This window comes from Vigna radiata, chromosome 6 (assembly GCF_000741045.1).
Source record: "Vigna radiata var. radiata cultivar VC1973A chromosome 6, Vradiata_ver6, whole genome shotgun sequence".
Taxonomy (NCBI): domain Eukaryota; kingdom Viridiplantae; phylum Streptophyta; class Magnoliopsida; order Fabales; family Fabaceae; genus Vigna; species Vigna radiata.
In genome coordinates, this window is record NC_028356.1 from 6,499,904 (window position 1) to 6,524,616 (window position 24,713).

Sequence of the window (24,713 nt, forward strand, 5' to 3'; positions counted from 1 at the left end):
ACTTTTTCAAATTTAAATAATTATTCATATTTTTTATTTCAATAAAATAAATTTAATAATTGCTACTTTTAAAAAAAATAGTGTCTTTTTTATATTTCTAATTTATTCTTTTTAATTACCACTTTTAAAGTTTAAATAATTATTAATATATATTTTTTTTTTCTTTCAAATATCAATTAATACTTCTAAGAATAATCTAAGTTTGATTTAACAATGACTTATTTTTTTTCAATAAATATTAAAAAAAGTGATTTTTTTAATTATTAATAATTAAAAAAATAAAGCATCATAGTTTTTTTCTTCTTGAGAAAAAACTGAAGGTAAATCTGCAAGGAAAATTTCACTGGAGAAGTACCACATCTAATATGTTAAGTTTGCTTTTGGATCATCTAAACTGTCATCAGTGGACTCTCCCTGCACCCTGGGGCTTCTTCTAGCTAGCACTTGTGGAGTGCAGAGTCACAGATCAGAAACAACTATTCATTCCATTCAGAGATTAAGAAAAAGATAAAAAAGGAGAGAAATGATGTTTCCGCAATTTGGAGCGACCGCGGAATCTCTGAGCAAGGCATCAACGGCCGTGTTCCGGATCGGTACCGACGCTCACCTATACGATGATCCCGAGGACGTCAATATCGGTCCTCTCCTCGACAGCAAGTTCGATTCCGAGAAGTGCGAAGCTCTCAAACGCTTGCTTGCTCTCATCGCTCAGGGCTTCGACGTCTCTAACTTCTTCCCTCAGGTACCGTACACCTTCTCAACCATCACCTTATTGACCTCTTCCTTATATAACGCGCATTTTGCTTTCATTTAGTTTCACCTTTTTCTGTGAAGAGGATTTTGCATTTAGATAGATTGGGATAAAATTTGTTTTATCTTTTTTTTTTCTTTTTTTTTTTTCAGTTTATATGATTTGGAATTCGAATTGATTTATGTTCACATCTTCGGTCTTATTCAATTATGAATACAGGTTGTTAAAAATGTTGCATCTCAGTCCTTGGAGGTGAAGAAGCTGGTATACTTGTACCTCCTCCACTATGCTGAAAAGTAAGTACCTGGATTAAGTTTATAACTCCTTTGATTTGTGTAGAGCAGACTTGAAAAATAAGCGCAGGTAGTTGATTAGATGTATTTTTGTTTAATTGTGGCATGTGCGGTCTTAAATTTTGTCAACTATGAGAGATGTTGTTTACTTAATATTTTGTTCCTTCTATTCAGGCGTCCGAATGAGGCATTGTTGTCGATCAATTACTTTCAGAAGGACCTTGGGGACACAAATCCATTGGTGAGGGCTTGGGCACTTCGGGCCATGGCTGGAATCCGCCTTCATGTAATTGCACCCCTTGTTCTTGTTGCTGTGCAGAAATGCGCGAGAGATCCTTCTGTATATGTTAGAAAGTGTGCTGCTAATGCTCTTCCCAAGCTTCATGATTTGCGGATGGAGGAACATGCTTCTGCAATTGAAGAGGTATGTTAATGCTGTGTTGTTTATTAAAGTTATTGAAATAATTCAACTGATCTACATGACATAATAATGTTGGAGCGAGTAATGTAATGTTTCAGTAAGGGTATATGTTATAAACCTAAAAAATTAAGCAAAAGCAACCAGATGAACACTAGAAAAAAATCAAGGATAACTGTTATTGATTCAAATGATAAAGTCAAGGTGACATTTCAAGGGATATCTCCCTTATTACATTACAATGCTTTGTCTGTAGTTCCCTCATACACTATCTTTGTGCATCCTAATCCGTAGTTATATCCTATAGTCTATTTCCTTGCCTCTGTGCAGTATAACGTGCTTAACTCTACTAATCTTCCTAATTACTCAAATAATAGTTGTTCCTGGAACACTCACAGCTATATTAACTATTAATCATTGAGCTACTTTCGCTCACCTCTTTTTCCCTGTATAAACCTTCAACTCAAGGGTTATCTCACATGACTGATTCCTGTTGCTAACATTTCCTCCATCATGGAAGATCAACCTTATCCTCAAGGTTGAGATGAGGATTTGCTCTTCCATAACCTTGGTCGTGTACTCCCTGGCCTAATTTTTAAATAAATACTCAATCATCTTCCTGAATGTTAGCTGGGCTGCATAGTGCTTCATATCACATTGTTCCCTTGCCAAAAGATTTTTAAGTTTTTGCGACCACCTTTCCCAAAACTTTCCCTGGTATGAATTTAGGAAAGGAAGGTGGAGGTCTGCCTTAAACCACCTTTAATAGAGTACATCCTGCTGCCCCATAATATCAAGTAATTAAGTATTATACAAATACTCTTAACTAACAAAGGGAGACAATCCAAAGTTTTGACTGTGCTGAAGTAAAACAACACAAATGTATTTCCAATTTCTGTTTGTCCATTGGACTTCAGGTGACATACAGTATACTGCACTCATTATTAAAATGTTTCCCTGAATCCCTGCAATTAAAATAACTGCTGCCAGGGTTTGTGAACGTAGGATCTTGGTCATCACTAAAAATAATCATTAAAATTTCATTTAACCTACACCTCTCTAGCAAAATCTCTCCCACTGTTCTTGCTGAGTAGGGGTATTTTAATGCAATAAAATGATCATACTCACTAAGCCTATTAGTTACCACCAATATATCATCATATCCCTTGAAGCTTGATTGCTTCACAATAAAGTTAGAACTACTTTGCAAACAGCAAGGGGAATGTGAATCAATTGCAACAGGGTTGCAGGAGGTACCACTTGATATTCATTGTGCTGACAAGTGTAGCACCGCTACATAATTTTTGATCATCTCCTTCATTCCCTTCCTTCTGTAGGTCCTTTAAATCCCTTCATGTTATCCCATGGGAGGGGTGTGAATTCAGCCAATAATTTGGGAATCCAAGAAGAGGTTGACAACATCAGTTTCTCTTGTAGTACAAGTTCCCCTGTTCAATGAGTCATTGGAGTATGGTCATCAATGTGAATTAGGGTCCTTCTGAAAGTTGTTTAAATTTTTTCTCAAGGCTGGATCTTTTCTTACTTCACGGTCAATTAAATCGTGATTTTTCCAATAAGGTTGAGAGATGCCACACATCTCTTTTGTCCTTCGCTAGGAGATATTGAGTCGACCACCCTGCCAGGGATCCTCATTTGTAAATAGCTTCAAACCATATCTTATTAATTTTCCATCCAATTTTACTGATTTTGAGTTATAATCTATAGCTCTAGCATGCGTCTCTAAGGTTCTTTTGGTCCAAAGCTAACAATTTCCTTGGGCTACATACTTTTGAAATAAACATTATTAAAGATGGGTTTGTGCCAGGTAATTGACTTGATCGATGTATTGTTGGAAAGCCTTACAGTACATAAATTACAATTCTTCTCATGCTGCAGATTGTTGGACTACTTTTAAATGACCATTCCCCTGGAGTTGTTGGAGCTGCTGCATCTGCATTTACTTCTGTTTGTCCTAACAATTTTTCATTGATCGGAAGAAATTACAAAAGATTGTGTGAGATTCTTCCCGATGTGGAAGAGTGGGGTCAAATAATTCTAATTGGGATCCTTCTGCGGTATGTGATAGCAAAGCATGGGCTTGTCAAAGAATCTGTCATGTTTTCTTTGTCTGATGAAGATGTTGGCAATTTAGAGGAAGATGAATCCTATATTACTTCAAAAGAAGACTCGAATTATGCCATTGATAAGACTGTATCTGAATTAGCAAAAATGATCTTTCAATGTTACATTGAAGGGCCAGACGAGTACTTATCACGCTCAAGTTCTACAAATACCGTTGCTCCTAAATTAGATGCTTCGCAATATACATCTTGCACTAATAATGTTGTGAAGATCCTGCTGCAATGTACATCACCATTGCTATGGAGTAATAACAGTGCAGTTGTTCTTGCTGCTGCTAGTGTGCACTGGATAATGGCTTCTAAGGAGGACATCAAAAGAATTGTTAAACCACTCTTGTTTGTGCTGCGATCATCATCTGCCTCAAGATATGTGGTATGCAACATTCCTTTGAATCGTTTGTTAGTTTATTTATCTTGTCTTGCTTCAGTTCTTCTACATGGGCAGTTACTTTCATTTATTTGTTATTGGATATACTTTTATAAATTATACATGAATCCTTCTTTTGAGAACCTTGTGTAAATGTCTACAATTTGATTATAGGTTGTGTTTTATTCTTTACTCCTTATCACATTATTACTTATTGATTTTTTACTAGATGATGTTTCTACTCCCCCCCTTGATTATATTTTTATTCCTTATCATCCTTGTGGCTCGTGAAACTTTTAAATGAGTTTAGTGAGAAACATATTAGTCTTATTAGCCTCTGAAAGGAGAAAAAACCTGTCTATATGTATGCTATCATTTAAATTAGTTTTAGAAAGGATATGCAAATTTGGATGTAGGGCCATTGAAGTGATGTGATAGCCACCAGTAGAGAAGAATTATCTATTGCATAGTTTTATACATTGCCCGGGTGAGGAGTCTTGTTGAATGGTTGTGATGAATGAGCACTCCACTAAAGGTTTTACAACGTCCTTGGAAAGGCTGTCAAACCCCGGAAACATGAAACTCAACTCAGAAGGAAAGGAGGATGGTTGGTGCTCTCATTTTAAGAAATTTGGTCACACCAAGAAGACTTGCTTTATATTGCATGGAAAGGATAAAGTTTTCCTTCTTCTGGCATAATTAAAAGGTTAGCCCTCAAGAAAATTTTATAAGGCAACTTCAAATTCTGACAAGACTCCTTCATTCTCTTCAATTGAAGAAGAAATGCCTACATTACCTGTTGAAATTGAACGTCTAAATCTCCCATGGATTTTAACAGTAAGCCATCTTCTAGTACTTGCTCTATAAGCATGATCGGTAAGGACTCTAATTACTCTTTTAATGTTTCTAAAACTTTACACAAGGATTCTTGGGTTATAAACTTTGGTTTGATAAACCACGTGATCCTTTATTTACCACTTTTAACATCATATGTTTCTCTTCCTTGAAACCACCTTACGGTTTCCAATGGGATTTGTATCTAAATAACTGGACATAGTAATATTTCTCTTGTGCCATCCCTTGACCTTAAAAATGTCCTTCGAGTTTCAAAATTTTCTAATAACCTTATATTTGTTCAAAAGCTTACTCATGACCTAAACTTTTCTATAACCTTTTTCTCATTGTGTTTTTTTAGGATTTTTCCATTGGGAAGATGATTAGAACGGGTAAGGAGTAGGATGGGTTGTATTGCCTTGAAGACTTGGGAACTTTGGATCGTATTAGTACACAAACGACTACCTCTTGTCTCTAGTCTTGCTTTATGTCTAAGTCCTCCCAAATTTGGATTCTCCACCTTTGTTTAGGACATTCATCTTTTTATGTTATAAAGTCTATGTATACCCTTCTTTATTTTCAAAAAAATCTATTATCATTCAAATGTGATGTATATCAATTTGAAAAGCACCATTGTGCCACCTATCTTCTTTGTAATAATAAAGTGTTCATCTTTTTTATTTGGTTCATCGGATATATTGGGACCTGAATTAAACTACAGTTTATTTGGTACCAAATAGTTTGTCACATTTACTGGTGATTGTACCTGTTTCACATGGGTTTTTCTCATGAAAGAAAAATTTGAGGTTTTTACTTTATTTGTCAAATTCTTCCATATGACTAATACACAATTTTGAAAGTCAATTAAAAACTTGCTTTTTGATAATAGGAGAGAATATGTAAATCATGGTATGTCTAAATTCTTTTTGGAAAATGATATTGTTCATGAATTCATGTGTGAATATACCACAACAAAATGACATTGTTGAAAGAAAAAATATTTGAAGTGACACAAACACTTCTTTTTCAAATGTGTGTCCTTAAATCTTATGGAAGAGAGACTATCCTCATTGCTATCTATCTTGTTACCCTTTTGACTTCTAGATGACCTTAATCCTTTTGAGTCTATTTCCTTTCTCTTGGCTATTAGCATTGTTCACAATTGAGTTCATCATGATAGGACCAAGTACAGAGATAGACCGACACTTTATTAAAAAAAAAAATTAGATAGTGGCCTTACCATCATTTCTTATGTCCCATATGGGCTTTAGTTAACAACTTTGTTTGCAAAAGGTCTTCCCACTAAATGATTTCATGATCTCACATGCGAGTTGGGAATGATAGATATCTATTCACCAACTTGAAGGGCAGTGTTGATTTAGGACAAAAATATTTTGATAAGCTATAATAGGATATGCTAATAATTACAAGTGTGTTATGGGAAGATTCTAGAGGTCTCTTTGTAATCATTACTCTATGGTTAGAAATCTCTATATATGAAGGCTTATGTTCGGTTACATTGAATCAATTCAATATAAATCTTTTCTCTCAAACAGTTTAATCTTTTTCAAGTCATATGATAGGTTTCTGAACAAGAAACCTAATCAAGAAACTCCCTCGCACACTCTCACACCAATATAACAGAAAGAATGAGATGAATCTTGTATTATTCACAGAAAAGAATAGTTTGTACAGTCAAGATACACGGGCATAATCCCCTTCATAGGTCTAAGAGCCTGTCAACAAACAATCTTCAAAAGCTGCCTTCTAGCTATACAATCAATCTATTTATACAATTCTTCTGCCTTCTATCCTAATCCCATTTCCCATTATATCCAAATACCTTTTATCCTAACATTACACCCCGCTGCAGAACAACCTTGTCCTCAAGGTTGGAATCAGGAAGCTTGGTCTCATGGCTTCCTCATCGGGTTACCACATGAAGGGAACCCACTGGCTATGCCCTTCAATTCAAGTAAGGAGGTTTGGGTGGTGGCAAATCCTCCTCTTCTTCTTCGGCCAATATCAACATTCATAATCCCTTCTCCGGGCATTGATGGCCTGGACTAAACGGCCCTCTGCACCTAAAACACCTTCTCTCCTCCCTTCTCTTCACGAACTCCGAGTAAGGTAAGTTTCAGATGTTTCTCGCCCTACCATCGGAACTGGGTTTTGCTATTCCGCTTCCCTGGGTCTCCTCCTAATTCACTGATCCTACACTCTCCGCGGCCCCCCCTTGACTTTGCATGTAACCACTGGTTTCGATTTGCGTCACTGCCCTGGTCGTCCTTCCTCAAGAACCCTGGTTCTTGGTCGTCAACCCGCCTCCGGTCTTCACGCTGGCGCACAACTCCTCAACGTCGCCCGCAATTCGCATGGCCGTCATCAAGTCTTGCGGATCATGTGGCCGCACGTGGTTGTGAACCCCTTCCTAAAGGCCCGCCGTGAAGTAACCCAGGAGTTGCTCTTCGGGAATTCGAGTTGTCTGCCCCACTAGAACTTGAAAGTCCCGAATGTAATCCTCCACTGGCCCCGCCTCCTTAATGGCTGCCATCCTCTCAAAAACTGACCCTCAATTTCTCCCTCCAAACCAAATCACCATCATCCTTTTTAATCCTTCCCAAGAATGGTTCTTGGTTTTCTCCCTCCAAAATCGGAACCAATAACCTGCATACCCCTCCATGCCGATGAAGGTCAATCGCAACTTCTCTTCTTTGTTCACCCTTTGGACTTCGTAAAATTTTTCCGCCCTACTAATCCAGTTCAACGGATCGCCTCCTTCAAACACGGGTAACTCCACCCGTTTCCTCCAATTAGGTTGCCCTTCTTGACTCCCTTCACCTCTTCTTCCCCTCTCTTTGTAACATATACCCCTGTTCTCATTAACAGACGACTGACTTCCATCAGTTTGTTGGCAATCTTGGTGCCGATTACGTTCCCCCAACATCCTCAAAATCGCTTGTATATTCTGGCGCATGGCCGCAAAGTCTTGCCTCTGCGCCCCTGTCTCATGTCGCAGCGCCCCAGTATCTGCTTTCATTTCTGCCACAACAATCTCTACGGATTCCAACTGGCCTTCTACCACCACCAGTCTTCCCTCCATCATGCGTGACTTCCTCCTCTCAAAGGGATCTGGCAGGTCAGACCAATTGATAGGTTTTTGAACAAGAAACCTAATCAAGAAACTCCCTTTCACACTCTCACACCAGTATAGCAGAAAGAATGAGATGAATCTTGTATTATTCACAGAAAATAATAGTCTGTACAGTCAAGATACAGGGGCATAATCCCCTTCACAGGTCTAAGGGCCTGTCAACAAACAATCTTCAAAAGCTGCCTTCTAACTATACAATCAATCTATTTATACAATTCCTCTGCCTTCTATCCTAATTCCATTTCCCATTATATCCAAATACCCTATATCCTAACATCATAGGTTTCTTAGTATATGTGTCTAGATTTGCAATTATGATCAACATAAATTTTAAATGATAATTGCTTTTTTTCAATGCACCAAATGCGAGTTGAATGAATACACTTTGTGTGTGGTCTGGGATATACCTTAAGCATCCCATGGTAGTTAGTAATGATCTTATTTTCTGTGTTTTGTTTATTACATTGATGGTTTCATGACACCTCAAGGAGCCACTCCTCTACTTTGATGATTTGCTCAAGTTCTTCTAAATATCTACATAGATGGTGTGCGTATGAAGTTGGAACTTTTCATGAGCACTAGAACCTTACATTTTAGCAATTTTTATTGCCCTTTCCTTTCTATGCTTGATCTAATTATTATTATATACATAGATGGCATTGTTGTCATGTTTTAGGAATTGTTGATTTCACTTTTACTCAAGGAAATTTTCAGTTGTGGTGAGTGGTGATAGTTGTCAAGATATGCATTATTAATGAACAAATATTTTCAGACATCTAAATAAGAATTCTCGGTTTCTAGAATGAATGTGATGTTTGATTGGTTATACGATCATGTTAGAAGTGGATTTTAAGCCTAACTCAACTCCACAAAATCGGTTTGTACGGTGAGGTTTGCACCCACTTATATACTATGAATTTGTCTTATCTCTAATCGGTGTGAGACTTCCAACACACCTCCCTCACGTCGAGATATATACATCTCGAGCGTGGGACTAGACACTAATGGGTGGTCTGATAGTGGTCCGATAGCAGGTGAAACAATATGCCCAACAAATAACAATTATCGCTAGGATAGACTCTTTTAACCTGACTCTGATACCATGTTAGAAGTGGGTTTTAGACCTAACTCAGCCCCACAAAACCGGCTTGTACGGTGAAGTTTGCATCCATTTATATACTATGAATTTGTCTTATCTCTAGTCGATATGAGACTTCCAACAGTTCATTTAAATTTTCAAAGTACAGATGCAGTTAGTGATTTCTTTACATAATGTAATGACAAAAAGCTTTGTAGCTTCAGGGTGTTAGAATTTTGCAAGGTTTTTGTTTTTTAGCTGATCCTTGAGAGATAATGGTGTTTGATTGTTCTTGGGAGATAACTTGGTTGCTTTTACCATTAAAGTACTATTGCCAATTTAAAATGTTGGGAAGTATTGCTTTGTTGAATAATAAAATTTTATTTATTTATATATAAAATGCTTATTAGGAGATATGGGGTACACATAACACATAATTGGATAAGGCAAGAAAACATTATTTCTCAATTTCATTTATAATTAACTTCAGCATTAATTATTGTCTGTTCTTTGACTTCTGTAGGTATTGTGCAATATCCAAGTGTTTGCTAAAGCTATGCCATCTCTCTTTGCTCCACACTATCAAGATTTTTTCATATGCTCTTCAGATTCCTATCAGATAAAGGCACTGAAACTGGATATACTTTCTTCTATTGCTACGGATACATCCATTTCGTTCATTTATAAAGAGTTTCAGGTATTTCACATTGATATGTATTTTTTGCCAAGTTATGCAGACATCCACATCACCCGCTCATTGGGTTCATTATGTTTAATGGTTTTTTTCCTTTAACTCTTCCCTATGATATTTAAATCATGCTGTTTGGTGACACTCTTCTTAGTGTGTTGCTAGGATTATATCAGAGATCCGGATAGGAGATTTGCTGCTGACACAGTTGCTGCCATTGGTCTATGTGCTCAGCGACTTCCTAACATTGCAGCTGTGTGCTTGGAAGGATTGTTGACTCTGGTTAGACAAGGTGTGCAATATGGTTGTTTAGTCTATTTACTATCGCATTATATCATGTTTCTGGTTTAATATCCATATTTGCAGAATTTTTTTGTGGTGAAATTAGATCCTTGGATGGAGAAGAGGGTGTGCTCATTCAGGCAATTACATCCATCAAATCAATTATAAAATTAGAACCATCCAGTTATGAGAAGGTATTGTTTTGTACAAAATCATCTCCCACAGCTCTGTTATTCTTTTTTTATTTATTTTATTATTATATTGAGTTAAAACTTGCTTCTAGATACAATATGGATTGTCTCTTGTGTGTTGGATTTCAATTGAGTGATTAATACTTGCAATCTTTTGGTACATCGCTTGTTCATTGATGACTGAACCCTGTACTTTTGCATTTTAAAAGGTTATAATTCAGTTAGTCCGTAGCTTGGATAAAATCAAGGTTCCTGCTGCCCGTGCAATAATTATTTGGATGTTGGGGAAGTACTGCTCTTTGGGTGAGGTAGTTCCCAAGATGTTGAGTACAGTACTTAAGTATCTTGCCCAATGTTTTACTTCAGAAGCATTAGAAGCAAAGCTTCAGATTCTTAATACAACTGCAAAGGTATATCATCAACTTATTTTTATACTATTGTATGAAACAGACTTGTTTTTTTAAATATTGCTAATCAGTTGATTGATTTGTTAATTGGACAAACTTGATGGGTCATAGCGTAGGATCTAGTCACAGTTATTAATATTGCCTATCATATATAGAGTGTAGCAAACTTGTCCTTGACAAATGCCCATCTAAGACCGACTCGCGAAAGATGATAAATCTAATTGATTCTTTTTTAATAATGACTGCCTTTTAAAGACTGCTAATAATACAGAGGAAAGAAATGTTAAATTTTATAGGACCATATAACGACTGATTTAGAACTCAGGACCTTGTTTTTTTTTCCTGAACTTTATGTGCATGTCTGTTAGTGCTTTTCTCTCTTATATAAGAAAAAAAGGTGAGAAAAAGTTCCATTGAAAGTGACAAGTTTATGATTGTGACAGGTCTTACTGTGCATTAGGGAGGAAGATATTTTGACTGTGAGAAAAATTTGGACTTATGTAATTGAACTGGCTGAGTGTGACCTTAATTATGATATTCGTGATCGGGCACGTTTCTTAAAGAAAACTCTCTCTAGTAATTTGGAGTATGGGGAAGAAGCAAATAGTGAATCAGAAAAAAATAAAGAGTCCTATATACCTGCAGAATGCATATTTGGAGAGACAAAAGCCGTGAGAGTTCCATCTGAACCCATTGATAACCGATTTTATCTCCCTGGGTCACTTTCACAGTTGGTATTCCATGCAGCTCCAGGATATGAGCCTCTCCCAAAACCTTGTAGCCTGCCATACACTGATCTTGATCAGTATGATGGAGCTGCTAAGAGTGATTCAGATGAGGAGGATACTGGCACATCTGGGCCTTTGGATGAGGAAAGTGCTTCAGATTATAGTTCTGAACAGTCTATTACTGCTTCAGGCGACATCAGTGACAGTGATGAATCTGTTTCCGGCAATGAAGCTGAAGATAATGTTGATCCATTGATTCAGATTTCAGACACAGGCAATGTCCACGAAAATCAGAATGGTGGGGCTACCTCTGGCACAGCAGGTTTTCAGGATTTGATGTCAACTAAGTCTCTTGAGTCTTGGTTAGATGAACCAACCAGGTCATCTAAAGGAAGTGAGATAGAACAAAGCCGAGTTCGTAGATCTTCAGCACGAATAACCATTGGAAATATTGGAAGCCGAGTTAAACCCAAATGCCACACTCTCTTAGACCCTGCAAATGGAAATGGGTTAAAAGTGAATTATTCGTTTTCATCCGATACATCTACCATATCCTCTCACCTTGTATGTTTGGAAGTATTATTTGAAAATTGTTCTCTGGAGCCCATGCTTGATATAGTCTTGATAGACGAAGAGTATAGCAAAAGCTCTGATTCCACTGATCAAATATCATCACCAACCGAAAAGTAAGTTTTAATATTTTCTGATTTTGTATGGTGGTTGTCTTCTTTTTTCATCTTTTATAATTTAGATTTTATACACTTATTTGTGTTATTAATGTGTTCTACTAACGTGTAGGTTTTTTTTCTTTAACTGGTTTTCATAAATCAGCACCTATCACTTTAGGGTGAAAATTTGAATTTAGATTGCCTGTACATTGTGTAAACTTTGGTATGTGAACAGGTTAGTTTACCCATGTGAAGTCTTTACATGCTATCTTAGAAGTGCTTAGACTACTTTTATGTCTCTGTTGCAGTACCTTGAAATTTCATGTCGATAAACCTGCACTGATTTCCATGGAGGAGATCCCTTCTCTGGATCCTGGTCAGACAGCAAACCGGATGCTGCTAGTTCGTTTCCATCACCACCTTTTGCCTCTAAAACTGGCTTTATTTTGCAATGACAAGAAATTCCCTGTCAAGTTAAAGCCTGACATAGGATACTTTGTAAAACCACTTCCCATCAGTATTGAAGATTTCAGAGATAAGGAATCTCATCTTCCTGGGATGTTTGAATACGTGAGGAGGTATGGCTGAGATTTGTTATTTGTTGGATAAATCTGTTCATGTGCCTTGTAGTTGTAGGAAAAGTAATGATTCATCGTATAACTGTAGACGATAGCCCTTGGATTTTACTAATTATGTTGAAAACTTAAATACTATAATAGAGGGTTAGGTATCGGTCAAATTCTTGTGATATGCCATCCATATGCAAGTTGAGAGTGAGGGAGAAAACTGGAAATTTTAACTCTAAAGAAATGGAAGCTTCTTATAACTAAAAGGGGGGACATGAGTGAATTTAAATTATTTTGGTCTTTTGGCCATTTATTTAGTAATTTGGCTTTTTCGTCATGTCAAATATAAAGGACGCTTAAATTTTGAAACGTCTGGATACTACTTATTCAAGCTCTTTGTTTTATTTCTGTATACTGTAGGGGCTTTCTTGGGAAAGCATCTCTAAAATGTTGTTTTTGTTTTGAATGGTTATATGTCAAAAAAATTTATTAAATGAGTATATCCCGCATGTTGATTTTTACTGTTAGAATCTAGAATATTAGAGCCTGTTTGGTTACTTAACATGATTTTTGTTTTCATCAATTTTTACTACACAAAGATGTCTTGTTTCTTTGTACAAAGAAACAAAGTGAAAACAGTGTCACAATTTTGTAATTATTATGGAATAGAACAATATTTCAACAAAGCACATAGACCCCAGTAGTTTTACCTATATGTCTATGCAGATAGGCTATCTTAGCATTTTGCCCAACTAGTTTTTCACTATTTTTTCTAAAATGACGTTAGGATCTATAATTGTCAAACAAAATGATCTTTGCAAGTGTTTGGTAGCTTCAGAATATTAAATATCTGACGCAGGCAACTCTTGTTTGGTAAAGTAATGCTGCGTCTTGATTTGAATAGAAACTGTGTAGAGATGGGCTTGCCTTGGTAATTTAAATGACGCAAGAAACAGAATCTATTTTGTGTATTAATCATCACTTATATTATATCTGTTACTTTTGAGCTTTTATGTTCCGTGCACCTTCTGACATTTTCTCCAATATATTTTTCCCGTTTCATTCTTGGGACCAGACTTCTTTCGTGTTGTTTCATCGTCGTCATACTAAAGTTGACTTTCTTGCATACAGTTGCACTTTTACTGATCACATTCTTGAGCTGAACAAGGGAAGCAACTCTTTGACAGAGGACAAATTCCTTGTGATCTGTGAAACGTTAGCACTGAAGATGCTAAGCAATGCAAACCTTTCCCTTGTGTCTGTGGATATGCCGGTTGGTACCAACCTGGATGATGCATCTGGTTTGTGTTTGCGTTTCAGCAGTGAGATCTTGAGCAATTCAATGCCATGCTTAATTACGGTTACTGTTGAAGGTAAATGCTGCGACCCATTAATTGTTTCTATAAAAGTTAACTGTGAAGAGACCGTATTTGGGTTAAATTTCTTAAATAGGGTTGTCAATTTCTTAGTTGAGCCTTCTGTTACCCACTTATAAGATTTGATTTCGGATAGAAATTTACTTAATGGTTTATGGGTGTAAGTAGGTATGTTTGAAGAACTTTCATGCTGTCCAAGTAATTGTTTTGAATATTTTTTCACGACTTCTGACGCAGCATTGGAATTCAGATTTTTCCTTTTTAAATATTCTTGAGAAGGAGAAGAAATGATTGTAATCTCTTTAATGTTTAATTTCTAATTTCCGTTGACTTTATATCTTCTAATTCTTATTATTATGTTTTTTTATCAGCAAATTCTTATCAGTATATGTTTTGCTACCCTTCTATCTATTATTGAATGAATTAACTCAATAAATTTATCCAATGATACGTTTGTTCTAAACTTTTCTTGTTTCCTTTCTTTTTGTGGAAAGGAATTTCACTGTCACGCAATATTAAATTACCATTTCGATTTTTCTGAATTCTGATTTCTGGTTGTAACAAAGAACTATTATTTTTGTACAAGTAATTCCGCGTCCAGCCTATACATATACTATGTTACAAAATTTTAAATGAAAATAATACTTTGACCTCTCTGCACATCTATTTTATAATCCACTCTTTAATGATACAATAATATATATTAAAATTATAACTGAAAATATAAACTAAATATATAAAAATATTATTGATTTCAATTGTTAAGTGAGTATTTTTTTCATCCAAATATCATCACCCTAGAAGGATGAAAAATGAAGCTCGTAGGTTTTCTTTTGGGTGAATTTGCATGGTAAGCAAATACATAATCATTATGTCGTTAATATATCGGTCATGTCAAAAATATAATCTAGATATTTAACCTAATTAAATAACTTTTTTAATAATATTGATATATTTTTTTTATAATAAGAATAAAAATAATAATAATAAATAAATATATTCATTTTTATTCAATTTTTATTTTTTTAATCTAATTAATTTGACTTTCTTTTTTATTGTCCTCAATCCAAACAAATCAGTAGGTGAAGTTTAGTACAGGGAAATCGTCCTCGAAGTGGAACGTGTAAAACCTCCGATCCTTCATAGGCAAAGCTCAACACTATAAACGAACTTCATTTTTTTTTTTCTGAAGCTTGTAATAGTCTCACATATGTTTAGTCATCTAAGCTGCATTTGACAAAAATAAATTAAAAAAAATATATTTTATGCATCTAATTATGATATGTCAAATAATTTTTTCATCCAAAATGTTTACAAAATTTGCATCTTAAAGTCACCTAAAAAATGTTCTCTACATTGTATTTAATTAATTTATTAATTCATAATTTTATATTAAATAAAAGAATTGTCACTATTTAATAAGCATTAACTATAAAAACGTACTTCATTTTCCTTTACCGTCCTAACTCATACAAAATTGTGTACTTACCAAATTATATTTATATTTGTAAAAACTAAAATATAGTGGTAAAACTTTTGGAACATATATAATAAGTGTAAAAAACCAAACATATTGTCGTCTGTGGGGATCGAACCTACGACCACGTGGTTAAAAGCCACATGCTCTACCTCTGAGCTAAGACGACTTTCCTTACCATTCAACATTTTAAATAATTAATATAATAATTTTGTATATACGAATAAATATTCCCTTGTATCCAGCAAAATAGTAAGTTGCAACTATGAACTAAGAAAACAAACTCAAAAACAAAAGAAACATCCTTCACTTCCTTCCTAAGCAGCACAGAACAAAGAGCAAATCTAAATTTTTCTCATCCATTTGCATAACAGAATAACATTTTGGTAAAATCAAAACAAGATACATTGTTTCCCAAATATCAAAGTCGATCTCCAATACAGCAATGACAAAACTTAATAAAAAAATTTATTACCCAAAAGTAGTGATAGTAATCTGTGTTGGATTACAGAATTAATCCCCTCTCAGTTTATTTTATTTTTCAAATACAAATCAGAACCATGAAATTCTTTCTGTGCTAGCCGTTTCTTCCAACTCCACACACATTCCTTGCCCTCCTTTATGATCTCTTCTCCTTAAGTTGATAAATTTTCAATTCGTTAAAATTCTTGTCAAAACTTTCTCACTTTATATCAATGCTCACAAATTTAAGCTAATTAACGAAACATAAACGGAACTGTATAATCAAACATATAGACTGAAAAAGGTAAAAGTGTGGCTTTTTACTTTCTTGTTTATATAGGAAGGAGGTAGCGGAATTCAGATTCATATGGCTGAATTTCCACCATCTTAGACATAGGATATTTTGTTTCTCTTATGAGGCTCTCCATGGTGGCCCTCTTCAATGAACCTGAGCGTGGCAATTGGCTATAAATCCATTCTAACAGCGATTCCATTTCATCTGCAAAATCATGCATATGCCACTCCAAAAGCTTTGGCACAATTATCTTTCTCTTGTTTGTGATACCCACTGAAGCTTCCAAGTATTCCACTTTAGCCCTCCCCAACTGGTTCACAACTTCGTCTGAAGTATACACCCTTAACTGCAACAAACACCACATATGTAACATATGTTTATCAAACAAAAGTTTTTGTCAATGTGCTTCAGCAAAGGTTGTTAAATACACTTACTGCTGGTGAGGACCAGGTGCCTCGACAAAGACCAAAGGTGACATTGGGTTCTGGATATCCCAGACCATAAGCATGTCGTAATAGCACTTCCTTTTTGTCCACAGCACCCTTTTGTGAACTATATAGTTAGTTGGGTGTTAAAGAACATCAATACACGTCACATGCAACAATTTTACTCATCTAAAAGGAGTAAGAATAAAATAAGTAATCTTTGTCATTGATGAAAAAGAAATCAAAGGTTCATCATCTGTTTTATAAGTACACGAAATGTCAATGTTTGAGTTTCCAATCAGAGACCGAGATTACTTTTTTTATTCTCTATAGTACGTTCTTCGTTTTGGAATAATCGGATTCCATCATTTGCATAGTGCAGGCATTTGAGAAGTTATTGTTGCATATATAACAAAAATATATATGTATATATATATCATACATGTTTTGATTCAGAAGGGTGCCGAAGAATAAAGTGTTCGATAGCAAGAGCGTTCAGTACAATCCCGCCAACATTCATTGCAGCCTGTGTCAACACGTTGCTGAGTAGTTAAATTACGAAAGTCGCTAAGAGAAAATATCTGTTCATGCTTCATAACTCAGAAAATCAAAACATTGTTCAGTTGTTACTGTAGACTTTTCACTGACATTGACATATATACCTTATTCATAAGAGACAACAGTTTCTCCTGAGTAGAAGGGAGGCCATGATCTAGAAATGCCTGTAATTAGACCAAAACACAAAGGTTCCTGAGATTTAACACGAAGAGATGTTTGATAAGATGTTGTCAATGAAGGCTTGAAATGAAATGCCTTACAGTACATTCATTATGCAGGCATTGTAGATGTTGATCCAGAAGGCCAACTTCTGCTTGTAGGTCAAGAAACTTAAATCCACATCACATAGTTTATGCATCAACACCCTACAAAATCGGACATAGATGATAAGAACAAATGGGCAGAGAAGGTAGAATAACACTACCACATGTGGGCAATGTTTAAACACTTCAAAATCAACCTCAATTTCCGGAATGCTGGTAGGCATTGTGAAAAGCGGTCTATATCCAATGAGCTCCTTGTGATCTGAATGAAGTCTTTGTAAGGTCCTACATCTCTTGCAGTGCAATCCAAATCTGATGATATGCCATAAGGATCAAGACATGAGACATTGCTATTTGAAGGTGCCTTGCTGTTTGATGAGGTCTTTACTATCAAGCCAGTGGACTTCATGCATGGAAGAGTGAGTCTAGGGACAGTTTCTGATTCTTCTCTGTCCAATGGTGCTTTGTTTAATTCCAGAAAAATGCCTATCAGACACTTGAGCAGTTCCTCTGACATTTCATTTGGTTTTTCAATGGCATCTTCTATATGGACAGGGTACTCTCTTGCTATCTTACCACTACTTCTTCTTGGCACTTCATATTCTGTCGTCAAATATCCAAACCACAATGAGAAAATTGGCCCACAGAAAAAAAAAAAAAAAAAAAAACAGCCAAATGCTTTTTTGTTTGTTTAAAAGACTTAGACAAGATTAAGTGCATTTTTATAATCACTCATGAAAGCATCTTAGAGAGGCTCTTCTATTGTGCTATATATATGTTTACCTGTTGACCTTCTTGGTGTGGAAAATAAGCTGTGGAAATCCAACGCAGAACCTAGAGAGGCTCTTCTGTTGCTTATCTTTCTTTCTTTACTTATCACTTCATAATCGAGAGAACTTGACCTCTGCTCGGTAATCATTGAACCATACCTTGACGATCCTCGGAACTGTTTATATAATTTAGGCTGTTGTCTCCTATGCTGTATTTCCAAATCTATGTTCTGGTACCTCTCCTGGAACAATCTAAGTTTCAGTTCCTGAACTTTTCTTTCTAACATGATGATCTCTTCCTCAACCCTTGCCAATTCTTGAAGAAGCTCCCGAATCTGCAATCACTTAAGCCAAAATAGTCCAATGTGATATACCATGTAAGAAAAGGAACATTAAATATATATACCTGATGCTATTTTTCTATATATGTTATGTGTTTGTTTTTACTATACCTGAGGTGGAAACAATGGAGGAATGAGTGGAAGAGAAAAAACAGGTCCATGAAGAGCACAACGTAGGATCCTATTGAGTGCCTCTTCACACTTCAACTGTGCTTGCAATTGAACAACCTGCGACAACATACGAAATAAAGGAAATCATACTCAGAAAACATTATTCAAACATATCCTGAGCTATGTACTCTGACTCACCTCTTTTTCAAGGCCCTGTCTATTGTGAGGCTCTTGGCTTTTCTCCATGAGATAGTCTTCAAATTTCATAGCTTTACGTGAATCCGAAAGATCCCTTTGACATTTAGGTAAAAAAGTATATATTTTTGGTGTGGGGAAGTTGGTGGCAGTGAAGAAGTTCATATATAAAGGGGAGCAAAGGTAGTGATGTATATTAATACAGAAACTGGTTGTTAGTGGGTGACATTAAAGAGTATAGTTAGCTACAAAATTAGAGGGGGTTGAACATGATACGATGAAGACCCTTAAATTAAAAGAGTGAAAAACAAACATCAAAAGTGGAAGTGGTAAGTTTATAGTGAGAATGTGCGGTGGATTGGGACGGTGGAGAATGTGTCTTGGAACATTCATGATCATCTCATGAATGTTGGAACTGGAATTTTCATTACTGAAGGTGTGAATATGGTGGTGGTGCTGACGTGAAGTCCATGAATGAAGTGGTTGTACCGTGAAGCACATAAACCAGTCAACAACAAGCTTTTACAAAACAAAAAAAAAATGGTAAAAAGAATCAAATTTTAACGTAAAACGCCGTCTGTGGGGATCGAACCCACGACCACGTGGTTAAAAGCCACGCGCTCTACCACTGAGCTAAGACGGCTGTTTGTTACTAGGAACGATTTGATAGATTAAATATTGAAAATAGGATTTATATGACTTGTATATTAAACTAGCTAATACTCAGATCTGGAATAATGAAAACCATTTAATTAACATAAATTATAGGAATAGTACAGACTGATTTGATAGAACAACTATTTATTAAATTTATCTTGCTAAAAGAATTAAAAAAATGAAATATAATGTGCAATTGAAAATAAATGATTGAATCTATTACACAGCTACAATCCAAAACATCTACTTAGTTTTTCTACATCCTATATCCTTGCTAATCTGTGGTAGATAGTGGTCACGTTCTGCATAATCGTCTTCCACCTGCATGAGTTTCAACAAAGATCAAAAGCAACCAATTAGAAACGTAAGTTTTGATAGGTTTTTCGAATATAAGATAAGACGTAAGAAAGATGAGATTTGATAGAGTTAATACTACGTACTTTTAACCTAAAATCTTAAAGTAGGTTTACGAATTTTTATACTCAAACACCTTAACATTTAAATTAGTATTTTTGGATTATAACATGTTACTGTATATAAATTTTGTTTACATACTTATAAAAATGTTACATCGGTAACATATACATTTACATTTACACTTGAGAAAATTGTGAAAAATACCTTTAGGTTGAAAGTAACACCAACATCAATTTCACCACAGTAAGATTTGTTTGCACGAACCACTCTATATTTGAGAGTCTGTAGTTTAGCTTCTCCATTGTCCATTCCTTGAGCCAATAAATCTCCTACATGGATTCTACATGATAAACATTGTATTAAGAAAATAATGTATGTTGGTTTCCAACACTAATGAATTACATATAATGAGGTCTTACATGGATTCTCCAACAAAGTCATCTGTGTATAAGTCTTGGTCCATAATTTTGAAGATGATCTTGTGTTGATGATTTGATAAAGGGTATTCTACTTTGAACATGAATTTCTCATTCCATACTGGATTTTTTCCCTGGCCTGCACAACACACCATTAAAGGTTAAAACCATAATTATCATAATAATATAGCCAAGTTTCTTCTAAAACAAAGCAGAGAAAACAAGGTAAATGATATGGTTACAGCAGAACATACCAATGGCAACACTGCTCCTTTGTTCTTGGTCTTTGTATTGTATCAGAACATAGGGGTCCATTTCACCTATGAGTAAACAACAGAAAACCTTGTTAAAACTATTTTATAAGTACTGATTTAAACATGAAATACAAACTTTTTATCCATTTCATTTGAGTTTTAAAGAAAAGAAAAAGAGTTTTACAACAAAGGCTATATATCAGTTTCTAGATACCTATGATATCAGAGTTATGCAGGCCCTTTGCTTTGACAAGATGCACCTCCATGAAACCAATTGCCATGTTATCTGAGTCTCTCAAGATTCTGATTCTAATTCAGCAAACTTTTGCAAGGTGCTTTGAAAAGTATCTGTTTAGGCTTATGAGGAGGGATAAAGTTGGGAGAAGTGCTGAGCTTATGGGGTAAAAATGAATTGATTTTCGTTCATCATTTACTACCTTTAAATATTAGGTCCTTAGCATGAGCATTTGATAGGATGAAGACTGACACGTTCTACAAAATCAACGTAAGAACAAGACCACGCTGTACCTCAAACTTGGTCTTCCCACTTGTAAACCCTAAGTCAAATAAATGTTAAATTAACACTAGTGTATAAACAAGTAGCTAAAAATTGAATGATATTCAACTTAAAAAGAGAAAGAAGATTATTATCAGTTATGATCATTAGACCTCCTTGATATTAGTTTTTCCTTACATGACTTAGTCTTCTGATGGTTAAAGGATGTGAATTTGTTCTTGATATTTTTAGTCTCTGTAATGTTAATTAACATTTTCTTAAAATTAATTAACAACTTTTGCAACTCTATTAATTAAATTTGTATATTTCTTTTTGCTTAACATGATATTAACCTTTTCTTGTTTTTTTTACTATTAATAATAATATTTTTATAAAAAAATATATCATGTTAAATAGAAATAAAAATAAAAATTAATATATATAAATATTTGTCAATTTATTATTTTAAGATTTTAGGTGTTTGAAGATGATATTAAAAATCTGTCATATAAATTGATTCATGATTTGTTGGTATAATTTTTGGAATGTAGATTTTATATTAGATTTCCCTCTTATGTGCATTCATTAAAATGTTTTATAATATATTTTTAAATATCAAAATTAGTATAGTTTTAAAGACATATATAATATAAAAAAATTCAGTCAATAATCTAAATTCGTATTCCAAACACAAAACCAAATCTAATATTAATAATATTATTGTATATTTGAATATGATACATCATATTGTTTTATTAAAATTGACTAATTTTGTAGTGGAGACAACTTTAGATAATAGAAATTCCAGTCTTTCCTGCCGTGACAATTGAGGCTGAAGAACTTCTAGTTTACATGTCTATCCAAAAATAGTTTTGTAATTGTGTCATCATAATAATATTATATTAGCTTTTAATACTCGGTAAAGAAAATTATTCTCTTAATATTCCCCAGATATGATTTTATCCAAATATTGAAAGGATATCATTAACTATATTTTAGGCTTCAATGTGTATTAACAAAATCTTGTATTATGAAATTATCTTCTACCTCTCTTCTTACCAAATATCCCACTGAAACCAAGTAGTTAAATTTTGCTATAAAAAAATCTATAAAAAATGAATAGTGGTAATTTTTTAGGAGAGAGGAAAGGCTGCTACGTATTTTCTTGCGTGAGTCCCTTTTTTGTTGGATTTCTTATTCAACGGTCAAATCTATAATGTCCATTAGCTGACTCAGTTTGGTTGAATTGTCTTCAAAAACACATAACATCGCTTTGAGCTTAAATAGTATGAAAATAATTAATTGTTGCTTAGAATCATGGTCGATAAGGTCTGAAAATTTCAACTCACTTTTTTTTCAATTATTCTAAATTTAACTTATATACACACTAAAAGCACTATGAGTTAAATTTGGAAATAGTAGTTTAAATTTTACGTACGTCAATTTAATGTACAAGTTCTTTTCTAGAATGAACACCGATGAATTCCACTTCTCAAAGAATGTTGTCGGTGTAACATGTTAAAGTCCTTTTCTTTAATTCTTTTAGATCCAAATAAATTAATTTTAAGAAAAAAAGTTTCATGCTGGTCAGTATTTTAAAAAGCCTCGTTTTGGTAACTAGATTGTAAAAGTAATGATGGATAGTGATTGTTTCAAATGAATTGGGTGATCACGACCATCTTATCCACAATTAAATATTTTTTTATTATATATATATATATATATATATATATATATATATATATATATATATATATATATATATATATATATATATATATATATATATATATATATATATATATATATATATATATATGAGTCTAATTTAAAATTGATATATGATTGTAATTTTGGTGTGTCTTTAATAAATTCTCACTCAAGTAAACAAATTTTTGCTTAAACGAAAATACCACTACAACTTAAACCTAGTTCCTGTCAAATTCTCACTCAAGTAAAAATACTACTACAAATTAACTTATTTTTTGTCAAATTCTTCAAGCAAGACAATTATAGTCCAAACAACAATATTCTCCCTCAAACGACACACTATTTTCAGTCCTAAGTTATCTCGCGAAAAGTAAGATTTTCATTTCGTTAACTATCGGATCGAGTTGAAACTTTGGCAATTGGTCCTAGACACATGGTTCATGATTTTGACCATTCAGATATTCGATTGAAGGTTTATAATGAGATCAATTTTTCATGTAAGATTTTGTTGGTGTTGATTGATGATAACTTTGACCTTTGTTTCTTGTTTGATGCATAACATTTTCCATAGTTACACTATTAAGTTGATTCTTTTTTTGAATTCCGTTCTCGATTCAATTATCTTTAATTTGAATGTAAGAATATAATTTTTGGAGTTTTATAGTGAAAAAATTTAGGGTTTAGGGTTATAGTGAAAAAATTTATTTTTTTTTTATCTTTTTGATGTAATTAATAGAAAACAAATGAGGTATGACAAATGTTCCTATTGAATTAAATGATATGTGGTTAGCTTGGATGCATCTTAAGTATATTATATGGATTGTTGAATCGATAAATGTGTAGAATATGATCTTAAGTTTTTATTTAGTTCTGAGGTTTAAAATTGTATTTTCTTAAGGAAAAAAAAATATTGTATGTAGAATCATAGTGTGGTATATAATGATAATATAGGTGTGCTTGAGATTATCTTGACTGATGAGTCAAGGAAGGTTCATGTCTAGAGGGTTGGTGGGCGACTCTTAATGAGATTTGAATTGACCTTACCATTTAATGTGGATCGGGTGCGGTCCATATATATTTTGGTTATGACTTTTGGGTGCAGAAATAATTGCGATTAGATGCAGTCCGTATATATTTTGGTTATGACTTTTAGGTGTAGAATAAATTTACAAATGAGTTTGTGTTTACTATTGTGTCTATGATTATTTGATATGTGAAAGAGCTTGTATCTAAAATTGTGTCTATGATTATTTTAGATATAAATGAGTTTGTATCTAAGATTATGTTTATGATTATTTGAGATATGAATGAAATTATGAGAAACCTTGAAGCTTTAATGTTTAATTGAATGAATTGTGAAAACCATGTAACTATGTTCAGAATTTCTAGATAACTAATTGATTTTTTTATTAAGTTTATAGTATATGCAATATAATGGTTGTCATGACATTTATTTTATGATCTTATAACGAAGTAGTATAATTGTTGTAGATGTTGATTTGGATGCTCGAAAGTGAGGAGTTTTGAGTTTGCTTTGGAAAAAAAAAATCTTTTATTTGTATTTGAATTTAATTGAAATAAAATATTGAGAATCCTTCGATTCTCTTAACTGTCTCGTTAAGACAGTTCTTCACTGTTTGTTAAACAGTGGTCCATTTTGATAGGTTGTTAGGTTGTTAGGTTCCCCTGGAACTCTATATAAACAGAGTTCCTCCCCCCTTTTCCCTTTATCAGAAACAGTTTCTCATTGTATTTTGTATGTTTACCAAAATAATAAAAGGAGAAGTTTTTTATACTCACCTTGTTTCGATCTTCACTTTTCTCTTCTACGCCAACGGCAACCGCCGCCGTGTNGGAGCTGTGCCGGCCACCGTGGTCCTTCTCTCTCCTCATCCAGACGGAGNGNCTGGAGCTCNCTCTCTCT

General features: G+C 34.2%; 3 protein-coding genes and 2 non-coding genes across 6 annotated transcripts; 1 reads left to right on the forward strand and 4 right to left on the reverse strand.

The window, feature by feature from the left end:
• The first annotated feature begins 346 nt into the window (after positions 1–346).
• LOC106764978 (AP3-complex subunit beta-A) lies at positions 347–14,277 on the forward strand. The gene is made up of 11 exons (XM_014649443.2): positions 347–742; positions 971–1,047; positions 1,219–1,468; positions 3,359–3,976; positions 9,560–9,733; positions 9,890–10,016; positions 10,091–10,200; positions 10,407–10,607; positions 11,048–12,018; positions 12,309–12,578; positions 13,698–14,277. The coding sequence occupies exons 1-11, from the start codon at positions 524–526 to the stop codon at positions 14,059–14,061; spliced, it is 3,381 nt and encodes a 1,126-aa protein (XP_014504929.1). The 5' UTR covers positions 347–523; the 3' UTR covers positions 14,062–14,277.
• A 1,239-nt stretch (positions 14,278–15,516) lies between these two features.
• TRNAK-UUU lies at positions 15,517–15,588 on the reverse strand. Its single transcript has one exon. It is a non-coding gene; the product is annotated as a tRNA-Lys (tRNA).
• Positions 15,589–15,873: 285 nt separating this feature from the next.
• On the reverse strand, positions 15,874–19,338 carry LOC106764295. 2 transcript variants are annotated; one of them, XM_014648565.2, is made up of 9 exons: positions 18,843–19,338; positions 18,645–18,761; positions 18,206–18,527; positions 17,620–18,025; positions 17,425–17,524; positions 17,264–17,323; positions 17,044–17,127; positions 16,611–16,718; positions 15,874–16,522 (listed from the first exon to the last, which is right to left on the reverse strand). In XM_014648565.2, the coding sequence occupies exons 1-9, from the start codon at positions 19,002–19,004 to the stop codon at positions 16,214–16,216; spliced, it is 1,668 nt and encodes a 555-aa protein (XP_014504051.2). In that variant the 5' UTR covers positions 19,005–19,338; the 3' UTR covers positions 15,874–16,213. The 2 variants fall into 2 exon arrangements, with proteins under 2 accessions (XP_014504051.2, XP_014504053.2); XM_014648567.2 differs by having other exon boundaries at positions 16,357–16,522; positions 16,611–16,728.
• A 72-nt stretch (positions 19,339–19,410) lies between these two features.
• On the reverse strand, positions 19,411–19,482 carry TRNAK-UUU. Its single transcript has one exon. It is a non-coding gene; the product is annotated as a tRNA-Lys (tRNA).
• Positions 19,483–20,328: 846 nt separating this feature from the next.
• Positions 20,329–20,947, reverse strand: LOC106764296 (elicitor-responsive protein 1-like). Its single transcript, XM_022781743.1, has 3 exons — positions 20,798–20,947; positions 20,584–20,649; positions 20,329–20,468 (listed from the first exon to the last, which is right to left on the reverse strand). The coding sequence occupies exons 1-3, from the start codon at positions 20,862–20,864 to the stop codon at positions 20,329–20,331; spliced, it is 273 nt and encodes a 90-aa protein (XP_022637464.1). The 5' UTR covers positions 20,865–20,947.
• Positions 20,948–24,713: the final 3,766 nt, after the last annotated feature.